This window comes from Apodemus sylvaticus, chromosome 2 (assembly GCF_947179515.1).
Source record: "Apodemus sylvaticus chromosome 2, mApoSyl1.1, whole genome shotgun sequence".
NCBI lineage: Eukaryota > Metazoa > Chordata > Mammalia > Rodentia > Muridae > Apodemus > Apodemus sylvaticus.
The window spans coordinates 47,355,144-47,377,075 of NC_067473.1; the positions used below are offsets into that span (position 1 = coordinate 47,355,144).

A 21,932-nucleotide genomic window follows, 5' to 3' on the forward strand; every position below is an offset into this window, starting at 1 on the left:
TCTTGATGTATGGCTTCATGTATACAGAAAACTAAAAATGTGAAAGGAACCAGGAGTTGACAGTGGCTGCTGGGGAGGGGGGGGGTAGGTGGCTGGAGGCATGGAGGACATGGGGCATGACTGACTGAGGGACATTCAAAGATGCAAAATGCCCAAGATATAAGATGGACAGTTTCTGCACTGGTGCAGAAGCACTGGTGGAAACAGACAAAACGAAACCAACCATGAGATTCATTATGTAATTATATGTGTAGCAGTAAGAACACGATGAAGTCACACACTGAGAGTATTTACCACCACTGACAAGAAAATTGCTTTAAAGGTTATTAATGTTCTTAACTATTACCCTATATATTTATATTTTTAAGTTTATGGCCTTTGGCTATTTTTCAAATTATAAACTTACTTAGCAAACCATGAAATGGTATTCAGGGAGATTACAAGTGATTATATGCTTCCTTATCATAAACATAAACAGCTTTTGGTTCTCTGCCTATAGTACTATAAGCATTATTTTTTTATGTATTCCGTAGATGTCGTTTTCACTACCCCATAGATGGCTCTGATCTAGCAAAGATCTGTTCCACAGCACCCGAGAGGCCCAGGAAGCTTCCCTGGGCTTCATGACTATGACAAGAGTGAAGGCAACTCTCTGTCTGTGATTTTCCTGTCAATCCTGGTGACAAGTCTCCTGACCTCCAGGCTTAGTTCTAACTCCAGGATACAGCAGATCTTAGAAAAGCAGCCTTCAAACCTTCTGGAAAGCTACATAATTTCTTCACACATTGGTAGGTAGACATTTAGAAATTTTGTTGTAAATTCTAAAAAGTTGCAAAGGGGGATGATATTTGGTATATTTAAAACACTGGCATTTAGCATAAAAACCACAATGTTCTTCTTAAGTAGAATCCATGGTATCTAATGCCCACAATGTTCCTTTTAAGTAGGATCCATTATATATAATGTTTATAGCAGTGACTACAGCACCTCCCATTCACAGTGGACCAGTGCGATGATTAACAAAAACACACAGTGTTCCCTTTTTCCTGGAACTGCTACTTTATTTCTGTTTCTTTGGAGAATTTGATCATAATGCACATGAACGAGTGAGCATTCTTTGATGAGGATCTTACCTATCCAAATCAAACTTACAAATAAAATAATTGTTTGTTCCAGCCATAACGCTAAAACTCCTGAATTCAATTATTACAATTCAGGAGAATCAGTGTGAATGATAAAAGTACAATTCATTCCTTAAACACACATCTCAATGAAACAGCTTATGCTTTGTTTCCTGAATAGCAGTGCCCAGAGTAGCCTAGTGCTTAATGGTAGAGTGAATCAAAGTTCAGCTTGGATTTTATTTTAGGTTTTCATTTCTCTGTTATAAGAACAAAGAAAATGAGTGTAAGGGAGTATTATTATAGTAATGCCCGTCAATTTGTTTACTTTCCATTTAAATGTCTCCAAGGCATACAGTGATTAACAGGCAAAGACTAGCTTTTAATTATTTAGCAGGTAAAGACTTGAATAAATCCATCAACTTGGCTGAAAACAAAGTACTGGAAGACATCTAATTTGCTAAAGAATTTATTGAATCATAATTCAGTCACTTTCTCAAAATCAACAGTAATCTCTCCCCCTTTTGAGTACTGCCCTGGAGGGTTTTCCATTCTGGACAAGAACTAACAGGGAAGGAAGAAGATGGCTGAGAGGAATAGCTTGCTTCTGGAAAGCAGGAAAAGAATCATTGGGAAAAGGAGGCTGAGAAAGAGATTTTGCAGGTAATGGGCTCTCTCCTACACAGAAGAGTGATGGGGGGGGGGAGTACTTACACAGCCAGAGGCTTCATGTGTCAATTCTCCTAACACTAGCCTTGGGCTGAGTTACTCCTCAGGAAATAAACTGTCTTGTTTATCTAGGAGGCTTCACATCTCAGTTTAGAAAATACCATCTCAGCCAGGATGGCAAGTGTCCAAAAGGGATTATGTAACTCTAGCCTAAGAGCCCTGAAATACAAGAAAAGAACTTGCTATCTTGAACAGAATGCTTTTCATGGGATGTCTAGAGATATAGGAGTTGGGGGTAGGAAAAAGAAGAAGCTGGGACCGTTTGGTATACGTGTATAATGATTTCAGGATAACTAAAGTATATGTTTCTTTCTGGGGAAGGCTATTTCTCTCACTCTCAACATTCCTTGGCTTGCTGTAGTCCTTCATGTAGGCTGATGGCCTTTGCGTGGGTTGTGTAGGGTTTAGGAGTTGCACATTCTCCTGTCCACTTTGTCATGTGTGTTGGTGTGACTCAGTAGTCATGGTGGCGACACTCTATAGGTATAGACATTCCTAGCAGGCACTTTCTCACAGGCTGCTCCCTGTTCTGGCACTAGAAATGTTTCTATGTACATTACTGGAGCGCCTGCTGAGATCTCTTACTCTGTTGGTGCTACAGAAGTACCAGGTGGTATAATATATAGACTTTGTCTTCAAGGAGCACCTCATTTTTTGACTTTCTGTTAGGTAAATGAAGTTGAAACATTAAAGAGGATACATAGTTTATGCCATCAATTCAGGAGCCCAGTGGGAAAGCAATGAGGACAGCATCGTTGTTTGAAGAAATCAACAACTGCAGAATACCTAGACATGGGTGAAAAGGAGAGAAAGTTCTTCAAGGACCCGCACTAGAGAGTAGGTGGACAATTGTCAAAAAGAGGCTTCTACCAAGCATAGATTGTTCAGCATTGGTTCTAATGCTCTGAATTAATCCTGCCCCCAAATCAGGAATCTGTGTGTCCAAAATGCTGAAGGTCCTTGTCCCCAATTGGTTTTTGGTTAATCAATAAAGAGCCAATGATCAATGGCTGGGCAGGTAGACTGAGGGGGGACCTTGAAGTTGCCTGGGCTAGGAGAAAGGAGAATTGTCATGACTTGGGTGAGAAGGATGGTACATTAGAGCTGCAGGAGGGAACCTGCAATGTAAGACTTCAGGTAAGTGGCCACTGGCACTAAGGAAGACTCATGAAGGAACATTTCACTGAAGCAGACCACAGGAGAGAGGATGTTCTGCTAAAGCAAACAGTGAAAGGACACATGATGAAGGATTCTTTGCTAACAATCTGCATGTATTGGTCTACTTTACATTCTGTTGTAGAGCTGCATTTGTCAGGACTCCATGAACTTGGGTTGACTGGATGTGCATGCTGAGGCTAGACACGAGGAGGACACTGATGTTTGGAGGATAAATAGGACTCACTGGGGCGACAGAGATGGTGCTTGGCTTGCTCGTACACCAAGCTATGCAATGCTTGTGGGTCTTTTGTCTTCAAGGATCTTCGCTTAGAGTCACACACTAGAATGTCTGGTGTTTCTGCATGGCCATCTCTGCTATGCAAATGCTGTTGCTAACACGACTCTACTGAACGGGATGGCTGGTGTATGCGTGGAGAGTTTGCCAGTGGTGGATCGAGCTACCACTGCCTGCTAATGTGTTAACTGAACTGCCAATTTCCAGACAACACAGATGGGAATTGCTCCAAAGAACCTTTCTAAACAGGCCCACTTCCTCCTCCTTGTATCCTTTCTTTAGGATATCTATCTATCCTATCTACCACTATCTCTGGTGGGTGGTGGGCTACAAGGGAAGTTAAAACATTTAAGAACCATCTTTTAAAATATGATTTGAGCTGGAGAGTAGAGGTTCGTCTGTGTGCCAGCCAGTACTCTGCTGTGGAGAGGTCGATAGCTGCCACCTTTGTCCCCAACCGGACGGGACAGGCAACACCAGGTACTGAGTTATCCTGAGTCTAAGACCTCTGGGGACACAGACCACCGAAATGCAGTCTGCCACCTGTGCCCAGGACCTGGGAGAGCAGCGGTTCATCTGTATGCCAGTCAGGCGTGGGGCTGGTACCCTGCGGGATCCCTGCTGCCATCTTCGCTCCCTGACAGAGCAGATAGGCAGCACCAGGTACAGTCCACAGAGACAACTCAAGTATAACATTCTTGGGGCAGGACACACCAGGGCTCCAACAGCACCCAAGAGGAGGACAGCACATCAGCAATCTCTGCCAGGGGAAACCCAGTGATCCAGTGTTGCGGAAATAGCCTTACAGGCTCAAAGGAGGTTGAAGTGCCAGCCAGTGACAACAAGACCAACTAACACCAGTGAGAACTAGATGGCAAAAGGCAAACTACAAACATTACTAACAGAAATCAAGGCAACATGGCAGCATCTGAACCCAATTCGCCATTAACAGCAAGTCCCAGATACCTCAACACACCAGAAAAACAAGATTTGGAATTAAAATCACAGGTCATGAGGCTGTTACAGGAGCACATGAAGGATATAAATAAATCTCTTAGAGAAATTTAGGAGAAAATGGATCAAAAGTTAGAAGCCCTTACAAGGGAAACACAAAAATCATTAAAAGAAATTCAGGAGAATATGGGTCAAAAGATAGAAGCCAGTAAGGAGGAAACAGCAAAAATCACTTAAAAAAAATACTGGAGAACTTTAGTCAACAGGCTGAGGTCATGAAAGAGGAAACACAAAAAGCTCTTAAAGAATTACAGGAAAACACAAACACGCAAGTAGAGGAGCTGAGAAAAATCATTCAGGATCTAAAATCAGAAGTAGAAACAACTAAGAAAACTCAAAGGGAAACAACTTTGGAGATAGAAAACCTTGGGAAGAAATCAGGGGACATAGATGCAAATATCAACACGAGAATACAAGAGACAGAAGAAAGAATCTCAGATGCCAAAGATACCATAGAAACCATGGACTCAACTGTCAAAGAAAATGAAAAATGCCAAAAGCTTGTAACCCAAAACATCCAGGAAATTCAGGACACAATGAGAAGGCCAAATCTAAGGATTATAGGCATAGACTAGAATGAAGATTTACAACTCAAACGGCCAGCAAATATCTTCAATGAAATTATGGAAGAAAACTTCCTTAACCTAAAGAGAGAGATGCCCATGAATATTCAAGAAGCCTACAGAACTCCAAACAGACTGGACCAGAACAGAAATACCTCCCGTCACATAATAATCAAAACCCCAAATTTACTAAAAAAAGAAAGACTATTAAAAGGAGCAAGAGATAAACTCCAAGTAACATATAAAGGAAGACCAATCAGAATCACACCAGACTTCTCACCAGAGACCATGAAAACAAGAAAATCCTGGGCAGATCTCATGCAGACTCTAAGAAAACACAAATGCCAGCCAAAACTACTATACCCAGCAAAACTCTCAATCACCTTGGATGGAGAAACCAAGATATTCCATGACAAAACCAAGTTTACCCAATATCTTTCCACAAACCCAGCCCTACAAAGGATAATAGGAGGAAAACACCAATACAAGGAGAGAAATTTCACCTTGGAAAAAGCAAGATATTAACCTTCTTTCATCAAACCCAAAAGAAGATAACCAATCAAATATAAAAAAATAACATAAAAAATCAAAGGAAGTAATAATCACTATTCCTTAATATCTCTTAACATCAATGGACTCAATTCCCGAATAAAAAGATATAGACAACCAACTGGATACGTAAACAGGACCCTACATTTTGCTGCATATAGGAAACACACCTCAGTGTCAAAGACAAACAGTACCTTAGAGTAAAAGGCTGGAAGACAATTTTACAAGCCAATGGTCTCAGGAAACAAGCCAGAGTAGTCACTCTAATATCAGATAAAATTGACTTTCAACCCAAAGTCAACAAAAGAGACATTGAGGAACACTTCTTCCTGGTCAAAGGAAAAATACACCAAGAACTCTCAATCCTGAACATCTATGGTCCAAATGCAAGGGCACCCTCATTCGTAAAAGAAACTTTACTAAAGCTCTAAGCACACATTGCACCTAACACAATAATTGTGGGTGACTTCAACACTCCACTCTCCTCAATGGACCAATCAGGAAAACAGAAACTAAACAGGGACACAGTGAAACTAATTGAATCTTTGGACCAATTAGAGTTAACAGATTATATGTATGTGTGTATATATATATTTTATATATATATAAAATTTCATCCTAAAGCAAAAGAATATACCTTTTTCTCAGCACCTCATGGTACCTTCTCCAAAATCGATCATATAATTGGTCACAAGACAGACCTCAACAAATATAAGAACATCGAACTAATCCCATGCCTCCTATCAGATCACTATGGAGAAAAAGTGGTCTTCAATAGCAACAAAAACAACAGAAAGCCCACATACACATGGAAACTGAACAATACTCTACTCAATTATACCTTGGTTAAGGAAGAAATACAGAAAGAAATCAAAGACTTTTTAGAATTTAATGAAAATGAAGGCACAACATACCCAAATCTATGAGACACAATGCAAGCAGTGCTAAGAGGAAAACTCATAGCCCTGAGTGCCTCCAAAAAGAAAATGGAGAGAGCATACACTAGCAGCTTAATGACACACCTGAAAGCCCTGGAACAAAAAGAAGCTAATTCACCCAGGAGGAGTAGAAGGCAGGAAATCATCAAACACAGGGCTAAAATCAATCAAGTAGAAACAAAGAGAACCATACAAAGAATCAATAAAATCAGGAGCTGGTTCTTTGAGAAAATCAACAAGATAGATAAACCCTTAGCCAGACTAACCAAAGGGCACAGAGACGTATCCAGATAAACAAAATTAGAAATGAAAAGGGAGATATAACAACAGAAACTGAGGAAATAAAAAAAAATCATCAGATCCTACTACAAAAGCCTATACTCAACAAAACTGGAGAATCTGGAGGAAATGGACAGTTTTCTAGACAAATATCAAACACCAAAATTAAATCAGGATCAAATAGATTAACTAAACAGTCCCATAACACCCAAAGAAATAAAAGGGGTCATAGAAAGCACGGTACCAGACAGTTTTAGTGCAGAATTCTATCAGACCTTCAAAGAAGACCTAACACCAATACTCTTCAAACTATTCCACAAAATAGAAACACTATCTAACCCGTTCTACAAAGCCACAATTACACTGATACCAAAACAACACAAAGATCCAAAAAAGAAAGAGGACTTCAGGCCAATTTCCCTTATGTATATCGATGTAAAAATACTAAGTAAAATTCTTGCCAACCGAATCCAAGAACACATCAAAATGATCATCCACCATGATCAAGTAGGCTTCATCCAAGGGATGCAGGGATGGTTCAATATATGGAAATCCATCAATGCTATCCACTACATAAACAAACTCAAAGAAAAAAACCACGTGATCATTTCATTAGATGCTGAAAAAGAATTTAACAAATTTCAGCATTCTTTCATGCTAAAAGTCTTGGAAAGCACCGGAATTCAAGGCCCATATCTAAACATAGTAAAAGCAATATACAGCAAACTGGTAGCCAACATCAAACTAAATGTAGAGAAACTTGAAGCAATCCCACTAATATCAGGGACTAGACAAGGCTGCCCACTCTCCCCATATCTTTTCAATATAGTTCTTCAAGTCCTAGCTAGAGCAATTAGACAACATAAGGAGGCCAAAGGGATACAAATTGGAAAGGAAGAAATCAAATTATCACTATTTGAAGATGATATGATAGTATACTTAAGTGACCCAAAAATCTTCACCAGAGAACTCCTACAACTGATAAACAACTTCAGCAAAGTGGCTGGTTATAAAATCAACTCAAGCAAATCAGTAGCCTTCCTATACTCAAAGGATAAGCTGAAAAGAAGTTAGGGAAATGACATCCTTCACAATAGCCACAAACAATATAAAGTATCTTGGTGTGATTCTACTTAAACAAATAAAAGATCTGTAGGAGAAGAACTTCAAGTCTCTGAAGAAGGAAATCGAAGAAGACCTCAGAAAATGGAAAAATCTTCCATGCTCTTGGATTGGCAGGATTAATATAGTTTAAATGGCCATCTTGCCAAAAGCAATATATAAATTAAACGCAATCCCATCAAAATCCCAGCTCAGTTCTTCATAGAGTTAGAAAAAGCAATTCTCAAATTCATCTGGAATAACAAAAAACCCAGGATAGCTAAAACTATTCTCAACAGTAAAAGAACTTCTGGGGTACTAAGTATCCCGGACCTCAAGCAATACTACAGAGCAATAGTGTTAAAAACTGCATGGTATTGGCACAGGGACAGGCAAGTAGCCCAATGGAATAGAATTGAAGACCCAGAAATGAATCCACACACCTATGGTTACTTGATCTTCGACAAAGGAGGTGAAAACATCCAGTGGAAAAAAGATAGCCTTTTCAACAAATGGTGCTGGTTCAACTGGAGGTCAGCATGCAGAAGATTGCGAATTGATCCATTCTTATCTCCTTGTACTAAGCTCAACTCCAAGTGGATCAAGGACCTCCACGAAAAACCAGACACACTGAAACTAATAGAAAGGAAACTGGGGACATGGGCACAGAGGAAAAGTTCCTGAATGGAACACCAATAGCTTATGCTCTAAGATCAAGAATTGACAAATGGGACCTCATAAAATTACAAAGTTTCTGTAAGGCAAAGGACACTGTTCAAAAGGACAAAATGGTAACCAACAAATTGGGAAAAGATCTTCACCAACCCTACATCCGATAGAGGGCTAATATCTAATGTATACAAAGAACTCAAGAAGTTAGACCCCAGGGAACTAAATAACCCTATTAAAAATGGGGTACAGAACTAAACAAAGAATTTTCACCTGAAAAAATTCGGATGGCCAAGAAGCACCTTAAGAAATGCTCAACATCATTAGTCATTAGGGAAATGCAAATCAGAACAACCCTGAGATTTCACCTCACACCAGTCAGAATGGCTAAGGTTAAAAACTCAGGAGACAGCAGGTGTTGGCAAGGATGTGGAGAAAGAGGAACATTCCTCCACTGCTGGTGGGATAGCAAGATGATACAACCACGTTGGAAATCAGTCTGGTGGTTCCTCAGAAAACTGAACATGACATTTCCGGAGGATCCTGCTATACCACTCCTGGTCATATACCCAGCAGATTCCCCGGCATGCAATAAGGACACATGCTCTACTATGTTCATAGCAGCCTTATTTATAATACCCAGAAGCTGGAAAGAACTCAAATGTCCCTCAATGGAGGTATGGGTACAGAAAATGTGGTATATTTACACAATGGAATACTACTCAGCAATTAAAAACAATGAATTCATGAAATTTTTAGGCAAATGATTGGAACTGGAAAATATCATCCTAAGTGAGGTAACCCAATCACAAAAGAATACTCATGGAATACAATCACTGATAAGTGGATATTAATTAGCCCAGAAGCTCTTGAATACCCAAGACACAAGTAGCATATCAAATGACTCCCATGAAGAAGTAAGGAGAGGACCCTGATCCTGGAAAGGCTTGATCCAGCATTGTAGGGGAGTACCAGGACAGAGAAAAAGGAGGGAGGTGATTGGAGAATGGGTGGAGAGAAGGCTTATGGGACATATATGGAGGGGGAACTGGGAAAGCATTGGGAATGTAAACAAAGAATTTAGAAAATCATAATAGTAAAAAAAAAAAAGGATTTGAAAAAAATATGTTACAGGTGTACCTCCAGTTGCAGACTGAAACTTTATTCCAAATTCCCATCTTATTATGTATTCAATTATGAAGAGTCTGGATTAACCTTCTTTACTTACCAGCACATTATTAATGCATTTAATGCTCATGTTTATCTCTTTAGGCTCAATTTTACTCTGTCTCATCAGTATCAGTCTTACAAAAATGTTATTTTTAGTGACTTTAAGAAGTGGAAACAATCTGTCATGATTTTAAAGATGGAAATTAGAAGAGAAAAAACAATCTGTGTGTCGTTCAAATGGTTTCCTTTTGACTTGTAATTTGGAATTTTTTGATATATAAACTGTAGCATAGTCTATTTCCAATTTATAAAATATATGACTAATAAAACTATACTTCATAATTCTGATATTAATAAAGAAAACTGGAAATGAAAATGACATTAAGAAACACATCCTCTTTTAGTTTGAATGTAGTTTATACATTTGGTCTTTCAAACCTTTGCCCTAGTCCTTGGGTCATTCTGTGAAGCTCTGTATTTGCAGCCGCAATATTCTTATTGCTTTGACAATTTGACTGTTGCACAGATATTATAAAAATTCAGGTTAAAAATATAAAGTTTACTAATGTATATCAGAAGCCAGAAAAATCTCTGTCTACTACATGGCTATAGGAAATCTTCCTGTCTCCAGAGGCCATTACTTACTAGCCCCCCCTCACTTTCTTTTGGTACTTACATTACTGCTATGGGCTAAGCCTCAGATGAAGGAGATAAGGGCAAATGGTAAAACGCTATAAAGTTATAATTGAAAATATTTTCATACCTCATCCCTAGAGAGTGTAACTTCCCTAGGCAACAGTAAAGTTTCTCCTCATTCTCTTCTTCTGTTCTATATTTTAAAGGATTAACATTAAAGGCAAAACTTTGCCAAACTAGACTTTTATGTTCAGCAATCCTTTAAATCAAACTTGTCTGTAACCATTATTTTTGTTGGACCTCAAGTTCTCTATTCTGAGTAATATACCCAACCTTCCTGGCTATTTCTGCCTAATTACCAGCAAGAATTCTGAACTACAGGAATGTAATAGGCAATGGCCAGCACTCTTGATTAAGTTTATTGGAAATATGGGCTAAATAAGGCACTTTAATTAGTATCCGGCAGAAGGATGAACGGATCTCCAACAAAGCACAAACTGCTGAAGCACAAAAAATGTGGAAAACGTGTCTGAGCCATAATTGTCAATGATGATGGTGGAGACAAACCTGTTTCCTGTCGTGCAGGGTGAGTTTCGGGGGAAGTAACCACACTGGTAAGCTCCATTGTAGTACTTAGACTAAGGGCGTTTAGGTTATCCACCCCTGGGAAACAGCTATCCACTCAAATCTTTTAATTCATTTTAAAGGTTACTTTCTGTTCATATAAAACCACAAAAGCTATTTTGGTCAAATTTCCTTGTGAAGAGTAGTGTGTTAAAGTCTATGAGGTCCTTATAGTAATATTTTCTCTCTGATACTGAAGAATATTAATTGACGAAAATATTCATTAGTAAATTTCCTATCAGAATGTTTCTATAACTACCTATGAATATTTAAGATATTTAGTGAGCAACATTCCATAAAACTTTTAGTACTTATGAAAAATATTAGTATTAAAAATAGGTAAGCATAAATTGAATGTACAGTTTTATAAAAGCTATGATAACCAAATAGGAGCCAAATATAAAGAAAAGTTTTTTTAATGATTCCATTCATTTATCTTTGATACTGGTGTGTTCTTTCCTGGAATACAGGCAAAAATAGACTAAAAAATAGGTGTTGCAACTTTTTCAAACTATCTTTTAAGACATAGTCACAATGCAGGTATTGACGTAAGATAAAGTTTTAGTGCCTGTCATTGACCTTGTGAAGCAATGCACTTATACATATTATAACCAAATAAAAATTCTTGAGATTGGACAGAATAAGGCACGGCAGTGAGAACTCTTAGGACAGTCAGCTTTCACACCCTCACAGACTGGGAGCAGAGTTGAAATAAGGAGAGGTTAAGTGCTAAAACAGGACTTCTGAAGAATTCAAGTGCATGAGTGTGCTTTCAAATCTTCTGGGGTGACAAAGACTTCAATTATATTCGCCATTGAGGTGACCAGGTGCAAAGTGGGAATTCTTATCCCATAGCTAAGAAGCTTCTGCCATTGGCTTTGTTTACTATACGAAGAACATTTTCCACAGACCCAAGACACTGAAAAATGAATGGAAATGAAGGTACACTACTAGAGAGGCACACATAGATAGGACCACTACAGAGGCACATACGGATGACACCACTGCAGGGGGACACATGGATAGCACCATTATAGAGGCACATACAGACAACACAAAATCATGCATAAGGATTCATGTACAGTCTTAAGTGCATAAATAATAAGAATATAAGCCAAAGTCAAAGTTTCCACATGAAGATATTGTGAAAATAAACAATAAAGCAAACTAAACTTTGCAAAAAGAAGAAAATCATATGAGTTAGAAGTTAATTAAGCAGAATATTTTTTTTTGTTCCACAGGTAGGGTTAGTTTTAATTATTTGTCTTTTAGTGTTTTATTTTTTCATCTTTTCTTTACCAATTTCAAGTAACATTTATGTTGACTGGAAATTATTCTAAAGTATATTCCATGGGAAGTCATAATTCTTTGTAATTTATTAATAGGGATTTATATATTATAGGGATCTATATTACTCTATTTTTCATTTTACTATGCATTTACAAACACACATATGCACATATGTATTTTTCAGTAATGCATTGTTGCCCTGATAATTAAGATCTGAGTCTACCATTGTCCAGGTAGCCTTCTGGGCTCGATGCAAAATGGAGAACTTCCTGCACTGGCAGGACTTCCCTTTCTTTGACCTGTCTGATGAGTTCAAAAACTCCTACATAATTAAGCAGAATATAAAGGGAGAGAGAGAGTTAAGCAGAGAGGGGAGGAGAAAGAGATGAGGGGTAGAAGAATGGAAAACTAACACTATGACAGTTGGAAAGGGCCATATGGAAACTATTTTATATGCTTTCTAAAAGTATGCATTAGGAAATGTTTAACTGGCCTTATTCTACATGGGAGATGGGATAGGGTGGCAGCGATAATGATTCCCCCAGTCACCAGAGGTCATCAAACATAAAGCCTCCTGCCAGGATTACAATACACGCCTTAGAGTTATTGGTCAAAAGGCTCCCAGAGACTTCCAGACAATTCAGGCAAGTGTCACTGCTCCTGGTTTCCCACTAGAATATTATGATAAGACCCTATTGCTGAAGATGTCACTTTTGCTACAGGGCATAGAGTAAGAGTTCTTAGCCTGTGGGCTATAACCCCTTTGGAAGTTGCATATCAGATACTTACATTATGATCCAAAACAGTAGTAAAACTATGGTTATGAAGTAGCACCAAAATAATATGGTTGGAGGTCACGGCAACCCCAGGAAGTGTATTAAAGGTCTCAGCATTAGGAGGCTTGAGAACCACTGGCATAGAGCCATGAACCTGATACCCAGAAGCTTCCTTCCCACTAGTTAGCTTTCATTTTGTCAGGAAGTGCTATGTAGGTTGCTGTGGGAGAAGGGTGGTCACCTTGCTGTGAACCTTGAATACTACAGTCATGACCAGACTGGCAATGTATAACCATTTTTATAACAGTGGAATAAATTTTACCAACCACTTTCTATAGGTTGCTCATATTCCAACAGTGGATGCCTCCATACCCACAGGAACAATAAGAGTTGGAAAGAAGAAGAGGAGGAGGCGAAGGAAGAGAAGGAACAACAACAAGAACAACAACAACAACCACATGAGTTGGGAAGAGAACATGATAGAATCTAGGACCATAAATGGTTTACATATATGAAATTCTCATATTTCATAATACATTGACATTTAAAAATTTAAATTTAAAGAACTTGGCCCCTACAAAAACAGAAAGCTCAATTTAAAAAGGGACGACAATTAACAGATGATTAAATTGTAAGACTGCACATACTCACATGAACATGCATACACACCCACACCCACAGGCAAGTGCACACACTCACTATTTGGATGTGTGCAACGTGAAAACTAAAATTCAGTGAAAATGTGGAGAACCCAAAATTCTTTTACACTGCAAGTGAGAACACAAAAGGTCCAGAGAGTGAGTGACAAGTTGTGCTTATTCTTTAAAGGGCTCAATCCAGAATTATCACATTCCTGGTAAGTGTACACCTAAGTATTTAACTCAAATAATTTACTTGAACAAATATGTGTATGCAGCATTTTGCAAAACACAAAAGTTAACAATTCCAGTATCAATTTGCAAAAATAAACAGGCAAAATGTGTGTGTAGATATATGCATACAATAGTACATTATCAGATACTTGCTATAAGATGTAAACACTCTGCTCTATACAAGATGCTTTGCCAAAGAACACATATGACATTATTACACTCATGAAATATCCAGAACAGGCAATAAGGCAAAATGTAGACAGAGAGTACATTATTCACTCTTCAGTGCCAGTATGATTGGATATTGGTAGCTAATAATACAGAGCTTATTTGTGAGGTGACAGAGGTATTCCACAATTAACAGTGGGGTGGACTGCACAACTTGGTAATGATGATATTCTATCACTTTCAAATATTTACTGCAGCTAAGTCGTAAACAAGTCCTATCAATTTAAATAACTCCTCCATGAATGCAGACAGAAGACTAAATAGGTTATGTTTTTTCTCCCATCCTTTTTTAAATAAAGGACAGACAATCCAAAAATAACAGATTAGGAACATATCAATCCAAAAATTAAAGAGATGAGGCAGAAAATACCTATTTCTAACTGAGTTGGTTATGTGAAGTGAAGGGCAGTTGGAGATCAGTTCCTATGCTCTGATCCGATCAGGAATCTGCATATCTAGATGCTGAAGGTGTTGTCTCCAATTGGTTTTTGATCCATCAATAAAGATGCCAATGGCTAATGGCTGGGTATGGGGCAGGACACTTAAGAGTTGCACGGGGTAGGAAGCAGAGAGGAAGGCAGAATCACTATGACTCGAAGTAGAAGATGGGACTCAGGAGCAGTAGGAGATAAAGCCAACCAGCCATGTGAGATGTCACTTAAGACACTACTGGCCATTTCTCCAATTGGGTCTGGGATAGCAGAGAAAGGTTTAGGAGTGCCCAGCCTTTGAGGGAGCCAAAGGTATTTAAAAATAAGTGTGTATGTGTGTGTGTGTGTGTGTGTGTGTGTCTTACATTCGCAAATCTAAAGCTAATTCCTGGGCAGGTGCATGCATGGGAAAGCTAAGACTCACTGCTACAAAGGGTAATTCTCAAGAAGTTGTATCTGAAATTCCCAGGGACAAGGTTTCACAAGAGAAAAGAAGGGAGAGTACAAGGGGATTTGACCTGGACCTCATGCAATGCAGGGCAGAGGAGCAAGAATAGTCAAGGGAACAGAGTGGGGTGTTGTCCCCCAGAAAAAATGCAAGTCTGAGTATTGGCAGGCAAAGGTTTGGGGAGGTGAGGCATTTGAGTGTCTGCTTCTGGATACCACAGTTTTAAAATTCTGCTCTTAATACTTAGCCCCGCATATCTTGCCAAAGTTCCTGCTTCGAAGCAATCTGTTTCTTGTTCATTTTCTCTTCAGAACCTAACCAGGGCTGTCCAGGATCTCAGTAGAAGTTTCCTGAATGATCACGATGTATATTGACACCATGCAAGAAAGAAAGAAACAGGCTTCAAATGAACATCTGACTCCCTCAGGCCAGAGTGGCAATTTTAATTAGACAGGAAAGCATCCCAAAGTTAAGTCAGGTAAAGAGAGTATCTCCTCGGTTTCATTTTCAAAGCCATATTCACAGTTTGGAGCATGGTAAGTAAGCAAAAGACAGCGTCATCATTTCTGACTGTTGTGTGGTATTCCACTTTAACTGTTCACTCGCTGGAACATTCCAGGCATCAGTGCGGAACATTTTCTACATTTATTCACAGCAGAACCACAGGAAAGGGGAAGCTACTACGACACTACGGCAGTAATCTCCACAGGTTCCCCCTATTCACGCAGTTCTTATAAATGACTTAGAAACAAACATTTGTTGCTTTGAGATCTGCTTCATACCTGCATCAATCAGATAGGTAGTGGTGGTGGGTACATGGACGGGGTGTGAGGGAGATGTGGAAGGGGTTGGAACGAGCAGAAGGAATGATGTAATTGTGTTTTAATTAAAAATATATAGCAAAAAAAAAAAAAAGAAATGCACGTGGTGATCCCAGTAGATATGAGACAAAGGTAGCCAACTGGTTATTGTCCCTAGGAACAAGAGCATATACTTGTGCAGATAACAAGAAATATTTCTCTGGATGAAATAAAATGTCTTTTTTTAAAGTCAACTTGCTTACTGTGGTCTTGATGCTTCAGCCTGGTCTGTCTGGAGTTTTTCTCCTCCTTCCACCTCCATGGTGCAGTAAACGATTCGATTGGGAGCCACAGATTTCAGTCCCTGCACTTCCATGATGACAATCTAAAGGTAAAACAATTTGAAATTAATATGTGAAGTTGAGAGTGGCCAATAATACAGAGAAACGACAGCATGAATAGTTGGGTAAGGGGCTCATGAGACCCCAATTCCCGTTCCGAGCTGAGGATCTATTGGCAGAAGATGGCTTCTGGGAAAAGAGAGCCAGTTTTCTTCAGAGTTGTTACTCCTTGCATGTTAACTTTGCTCCAAGGGATGGCTTCACACCCATGGCCATCTGGGTCACACTACTTTTGGACTCAGTGGAAGATGTATATATGCATATATCTATATACACACACAAACACATACACATATACACACACATATATACATACACACATACACACATATATACACATACACACATATGTATATACACACACACATATGTATATACACACACACATATATGTATATATACACATATAAATACACACACATATGAGACGAGATAAACTTAGAAGTTGGGAGACAGGCTTAAAACCATGAAAGGGATCTGGAAGGAGTTGGAGGAGGGGAGATGAAGGATCCATATGATTAAAATACATTATATACATGTATGACATTTTCAAAGAATAAATAATAACTTTGGAAGGAACGGCAATATTGACATTCAGGGGGAAGAAGAGCACCCAATGAACTGCTGGTCATTACGTGGCTGGTCCAGACACACGAACGATAAAGCCCTCCAGGTCTACTTTCCAAGGAAGGGGACAAAAGCAGCCTTAAACGTTAGAGAGAGAGAGAGAGAGAGAGAGAGAGAGAGAGAGAGAGAGAGAGAGAGAGAGAGAGAGAGCCAATAATCATAGGCCATCTAACTTCAATTCATTCTGAACAGAACCTGATCTTGGAACTACAGAAAATAAAGCAGAGCTGCGCTGTGTGGACCATCACCTCTCCTTGGACAGTGTGTCTAATGCAATGAGAAGAAAAGAGACAAGGCTGTCCTACGAGCAAAACGAAGAGAGGCCTGTGTACACAACACTTAAATACACATCTGGGCAGCATGGTGGAACACAGCGAGACATCATATCTGCTAGTCAAACATCAATGTAAAAGTTCAACGTGAAATGTAAGCAGATTCAAGCCACAGGCCCCCTTGCAGGTCATAGACTCCTCTGTTGACCAATATTTGCTTTTCCTGTTCTGCTTGATTTCAGCCTTCACATGGCTTGCTTTGTGTGTTAGCTTATGCGCTGCCTTTTCTTTCCTTCTACAGGTTCTGTGGGTGGAGCTTATGCAAATGTAGTTCTATACATCTAACTGCCTTTTATACCTTAAATGTCCTCAGTCCATTCGATATACAAGGAATGAGCTGAGAGCAGACACTGCTTGGATGCTTCCCACACATCCGTAAACAGAAAATGAGGGGAAAGGGGGTTCTTTCTGCAGTTCACATGCAAGTAGCAAAAGCAACCCCCTGATCCACAGGCTGGTGGTGCAGTTGTGCGGAAAGGGAGCTTGGTAAGTAACAGGAACAGCGAGGGAAGGGGAGCAAGAGCCCTGAACTTGAAAGGAGGCACAGTTTGATCACAGCTTTCCCAACCTGTACTTTACCTCCTCTAGCCTAGATTCACCTTTTGGCTAAGGCACATTCTACACTGGACCAATTCTAAGCCTAAAACGGAAATGTTACAGGTAGTCATTAAATTTACAGCTGGCTTTTTAAGAGTTTGCATAGTTGAAATCAGGATCCGAGGATGCAGCTTTGCTTAGTGGGACTGGCTGGGGGTACAGCCTGGAGCTGGAAGGTTGCCCAGTCAGCCGTCCCTCAGGTGTTCTGAAGCATCCCCACGTAACAGCATTTCCTTGTGGTGCTGGACATGTCACTCATCTGTGAAACTCTGTGAGCATGGACAGAAACTTTGTATTAAGCTATGGGCACAAAATACCTGCCTTAGACAGATATGGCAATAAAGGCTGTCAAAACAATTTTATAAATATGCAAGCTTCTCAGACCACACAAAAGGAAGTTTCCGCTTGCAGTCGCTTCTTTAGATGATAATTGCTAGCTCAATAGCTTAATCTAACATAGTGGCAATAAAGCGCAGAATAACAATTCAGTCACCATCCTAATTCTGGCTTTGAAAATGAAAAAGTATTACGTCATTTAATAATTTATGAAGATTTTTAAATGCCCAGAACTGTATTTTTACTTTTGAATATTTACTTAAAGTATAAATTTATATATTATTTAAATCATTTTCTCTGTTTTCTTCCCATAAAAATTAAAATGATAAACCTGGTAGGATAAAGTTACACTACAATTTTATAATTTAGGCGGAAAAAAAACTTTTAAAAGTACTAGCACATCCTTTTTTTTTTTTCCAGCCAGCCAAATATCTATGGCAGCGCATGATGAAAAAAAATTCACTGTGTAATCCACAGTGTGGTTGCAAATTAAACCATTTTGTATTCTGAAGCTGGGGAGATTGACAAGAAACCCGGAGGCAATGCAATTTGGCAAAGCCATTAGGCAAACCCGGGATGAATCGAGTTAGAAGACCATGTCTTCGCTCTGACTCTAGGTTTAATACTTTTACCTACAAAGCAATCCTGGAAGTGAAGAAAGAGAGGCAGCTGCATTATCCTCAAGTCCATTAAATGGAAGGAAAAAGGACCGAAGCAGGCACCTGCTTTTCTCTGCTCCCACTTAGCAAGCTGAACATCATCAAAGAAATTTAAAAGCTACCTCCAAGATTGGATGTCTCTGTCACTGTCACCCAGCAGATACAGACAGTGTCACTGGGAATGGCACAAATGATGCTCACAGTCTCAGGAAGGAGCTCTAATACTGCAGTGAGAGCTTTGGCTAGGGAGAAGGCTCAACAAGTAAGGAGCTTGCTCCGTGATCTTGAGGATCTGAGTTCAGACCCATGGCACAGCTATGTGGCAGCGAATGCCTGACATCCTAGCACAGTGTGTTGGGCGAGGTGTGGGGAGAGACCCAATCTCACACAAAAGAAGGTGAATGTTTGAGCAAGACAGTCTTTTATCACCATTAATTTTACATAAGGTCTTTCTCCAGGGCTGTTTGCAGGAGTGGGTGTATACACCCACAGACACCTTCCACATTTCTAGATTAGACACACAGACACAGATTAACATACAATCATGCAATCACAAAGGAGAAGCACTGCATCTCTGGTTCTCCAGGTTTTTATGAAATGGATACAACTTCTGTGGTTTGGCAAACACATTTTTAAACCTGTGTTATTTGTTTCGGTTCTGGCCGTGTTTCCTATCTTGACAATAAAAGTAAAATCCCTGGAAAAGACTTCTCTGCCTCTCAGCATTTCCAGTATCTAACACCGTGCTTTATAACTGTGTACTTGATTAAATTCTATAATGATAATCCCACAGGTGAAGGAAACTAAAACCAACGTTGATCAAAGACAGATTAGGCAGAAGCCAGGTATATACTGAAATCCTATTCCAACCCCAGTGTTTTTGATATTTATTTTTATCAATGTACAGGGAGCACACATATGTCTCAAAGTGGTTTCATTAAGTCTAATACGAGTGTTACAATTAAACCACAATTTGTATTCATCTGTATATAGAACCTATTTGTTCAGAAAATGAGGACTGCTTTAACATTTTCTAAACACACTACCCTGCTTTAAATTCTAAGCCTTATCCTTAAGGTCAATGGCAATTCTATTGCAGTTTCATTTCTGCAGCAGGGGGAGGGAAAATGACTCACCTCTAATGTGAATGACAACACCACATCAGACTTGGACAGCTGGATCTCATTCTCATCTCCCAGGTCCAAAAATGCAGAATTCTGAGAACGCTTTAATTTCTGTAATTTAAACTCTGGGCCACCTTTTGAAACTGGAAGACTTTCTAAATTGGCCATCAGCAAGTTCACGGAGGCTCGCAACTCTTCTATGTACATACTCTCCATTTCTTTCGAGATAAATCTGGGGAATCTTCTCTCCTTAAAAACAATTACAAACGTGTTAGGCCGGACCTATTGTAGTCATATCAGAAAAGATTACATGGCCCATTGATGCCTCAGAACAGAACCATGATACTTGTCATACAATGCATCTGCCAACTTCAGTTTGGGGGCTTTAAAAGCCCTGGGTTTTGGTTGTCTTGGCTATATCTAAAGATACATTTTATATATTCTATGAGGAACTATTGTGTTATGAAAGGATCACTGTACATATGCTTTCAGATTGATCATTGTTATAAGACATGCATAAATAAAAAACAGGTATGGAGAAATGGTTTAGTGTATAGATGAAACTCAGTTATCCATCATTTTTGAAAGAGCAGGAGTAAGTGGCCTGCAAATAAATATTCAGTATGTCCCATTTTTCTAATCAGAAGAAAACTCATCTTAGCATCATTTGAGCATCATGTGCATGTTTGGGTAGTTACACTCTTTGTACTAAGTATTCACACCAAAACCCCCTTTTACTGAAAGAATATAGATATAGTTCTAGAATTAGATTGCACAAACATGAAAAGATCCCTTATGGCTATAATTCAGTCCTTCACTAAAGGTTTAGAAAAGATTTAATTTAAAGCAAAAGCCTAATTTATGATAGAAAACTGTTAAGTGAAAATAGATAACAGAGCAATCTGTAAGATTCTATTTAATTCTGGGAGTATATTGAGAGCTAGGTTTTTTTTTGGTTGTTTGTTTGTTTGTTTGTTTTTGAAATCACTGCTTCATTTTATACACTAAATTAAAAACAAAATCCCAGGGACTGGAGAGATGGTCAGCAGTTAGGAACACTTATTCTTTCAGAGGACCTGGGTTTGGTTCCTGGTAACCACTTGGTTCCTTAAAACCATCTGTAATTTTGGGTCCAGGGGACTTCACTGCCCTCTACTCACCTCCACAGGCATTAGGCATGCATGTGATGGTGGACATGCATGCAGGTAAAGTACTCATACTCATAAAATACAATAAATAAATTAAAATATATAAAATATTAATATTCAGAACTAAATTATCTTTGAGAAGACTATGCTAATTTATAGTTTGCAGAATATTTTCCCCCTTAAATCTTTGCTAACCTGGCATTTGGCTCTTTCCTTCAATGCAGAGGGAATGCTTTATTGCATTAGGTCAAGAGTAATGTCTGTCCCAGTATAAACTCGAGGCTCAAGGATGGAAGTTTAATCATCTTTCAGATGGTTTCTGCATGCTTCACAAAACTTCAGCCCTTGTTGTTGTTTCCATTGGGGTCATTCAAAAGCCCTCCTTTGATAACTGCATCCCAAGCAGTAGTGAAACGCATCCAGCATGCTCCTAACAAATGCACCTGACCTCTGACTCCCTCCCACCAGTTTGTTCACTGTATAGACTAGGACATCTGGCATCAGATCAGGAATCAGCATCGGAGTCCCAGCCCACCTGTTTGCTCTTCTCCAGCATAACCTTCATATACTCCTCTTAAAATAATTTACATATTATTAATACCTAATTTTCCATAAGATCCATATGTTAGAAGCTGCATTACCAAAATGTAAGTTTGCATATTCAGCAGGACAATTTCTTAATTTCTTTAGGGGGAAAAAAAACCCCAAGGTGACTTAGAATGTTTTTTTCAATAAAAGTTAAAAGAAAACATTAAACCACAACTATGTATCTTTTTAGATGATTTAATAAATTTTATATTGGTGGCTTTGTCTGGTGCCTGCAGATATCAACAGAGGGCAGTTTTGTAGGGTAAAAATTTAGAGCTTACTTCTGGGTTTTGAAAACCCACCAATCTTTGAGCTTGAAAACCCACAAATCCCTGGATTTGTCCAAAGCTCAAGACTTGACATTCCACCAATCTCCATCTTGGAAATCTCTATCCTAGAATATAAGATTTGAAATTCCACCAATTTCCA

General features: G+C 39.0%; 1 protein-coding gene across 2 annotated transcripts in view; it reads right to left on the reverse strand.

Moving 5' to 3' along the window:
• The window catches only part of Cadps2 (calcium dependent secretion activator 2), a 564,078-nt gene that overhangs the window by 305,753 nt on the left and 236,393 nt on the right, over positions 1–21,932 (reverse strand). For both annotated transcript variants that reach the window (XM_052173304.1, XM_052173303.1), the window contains exons 5-6: positions 19,780–20,016; positions 15,955–16,076 (exon numbers count right to left, since the gene is read on the reverse strand). In XM_052173304.1, the coding sequence (XP_052029264.1) occupies positions 15,955–16,076; positions 19,780–20,016 (359 nt within the window). The remainder of the gene's footprint in view (positions 1–15,954; positions 16,077–19,779; positions 20,017–21,932) is intronic.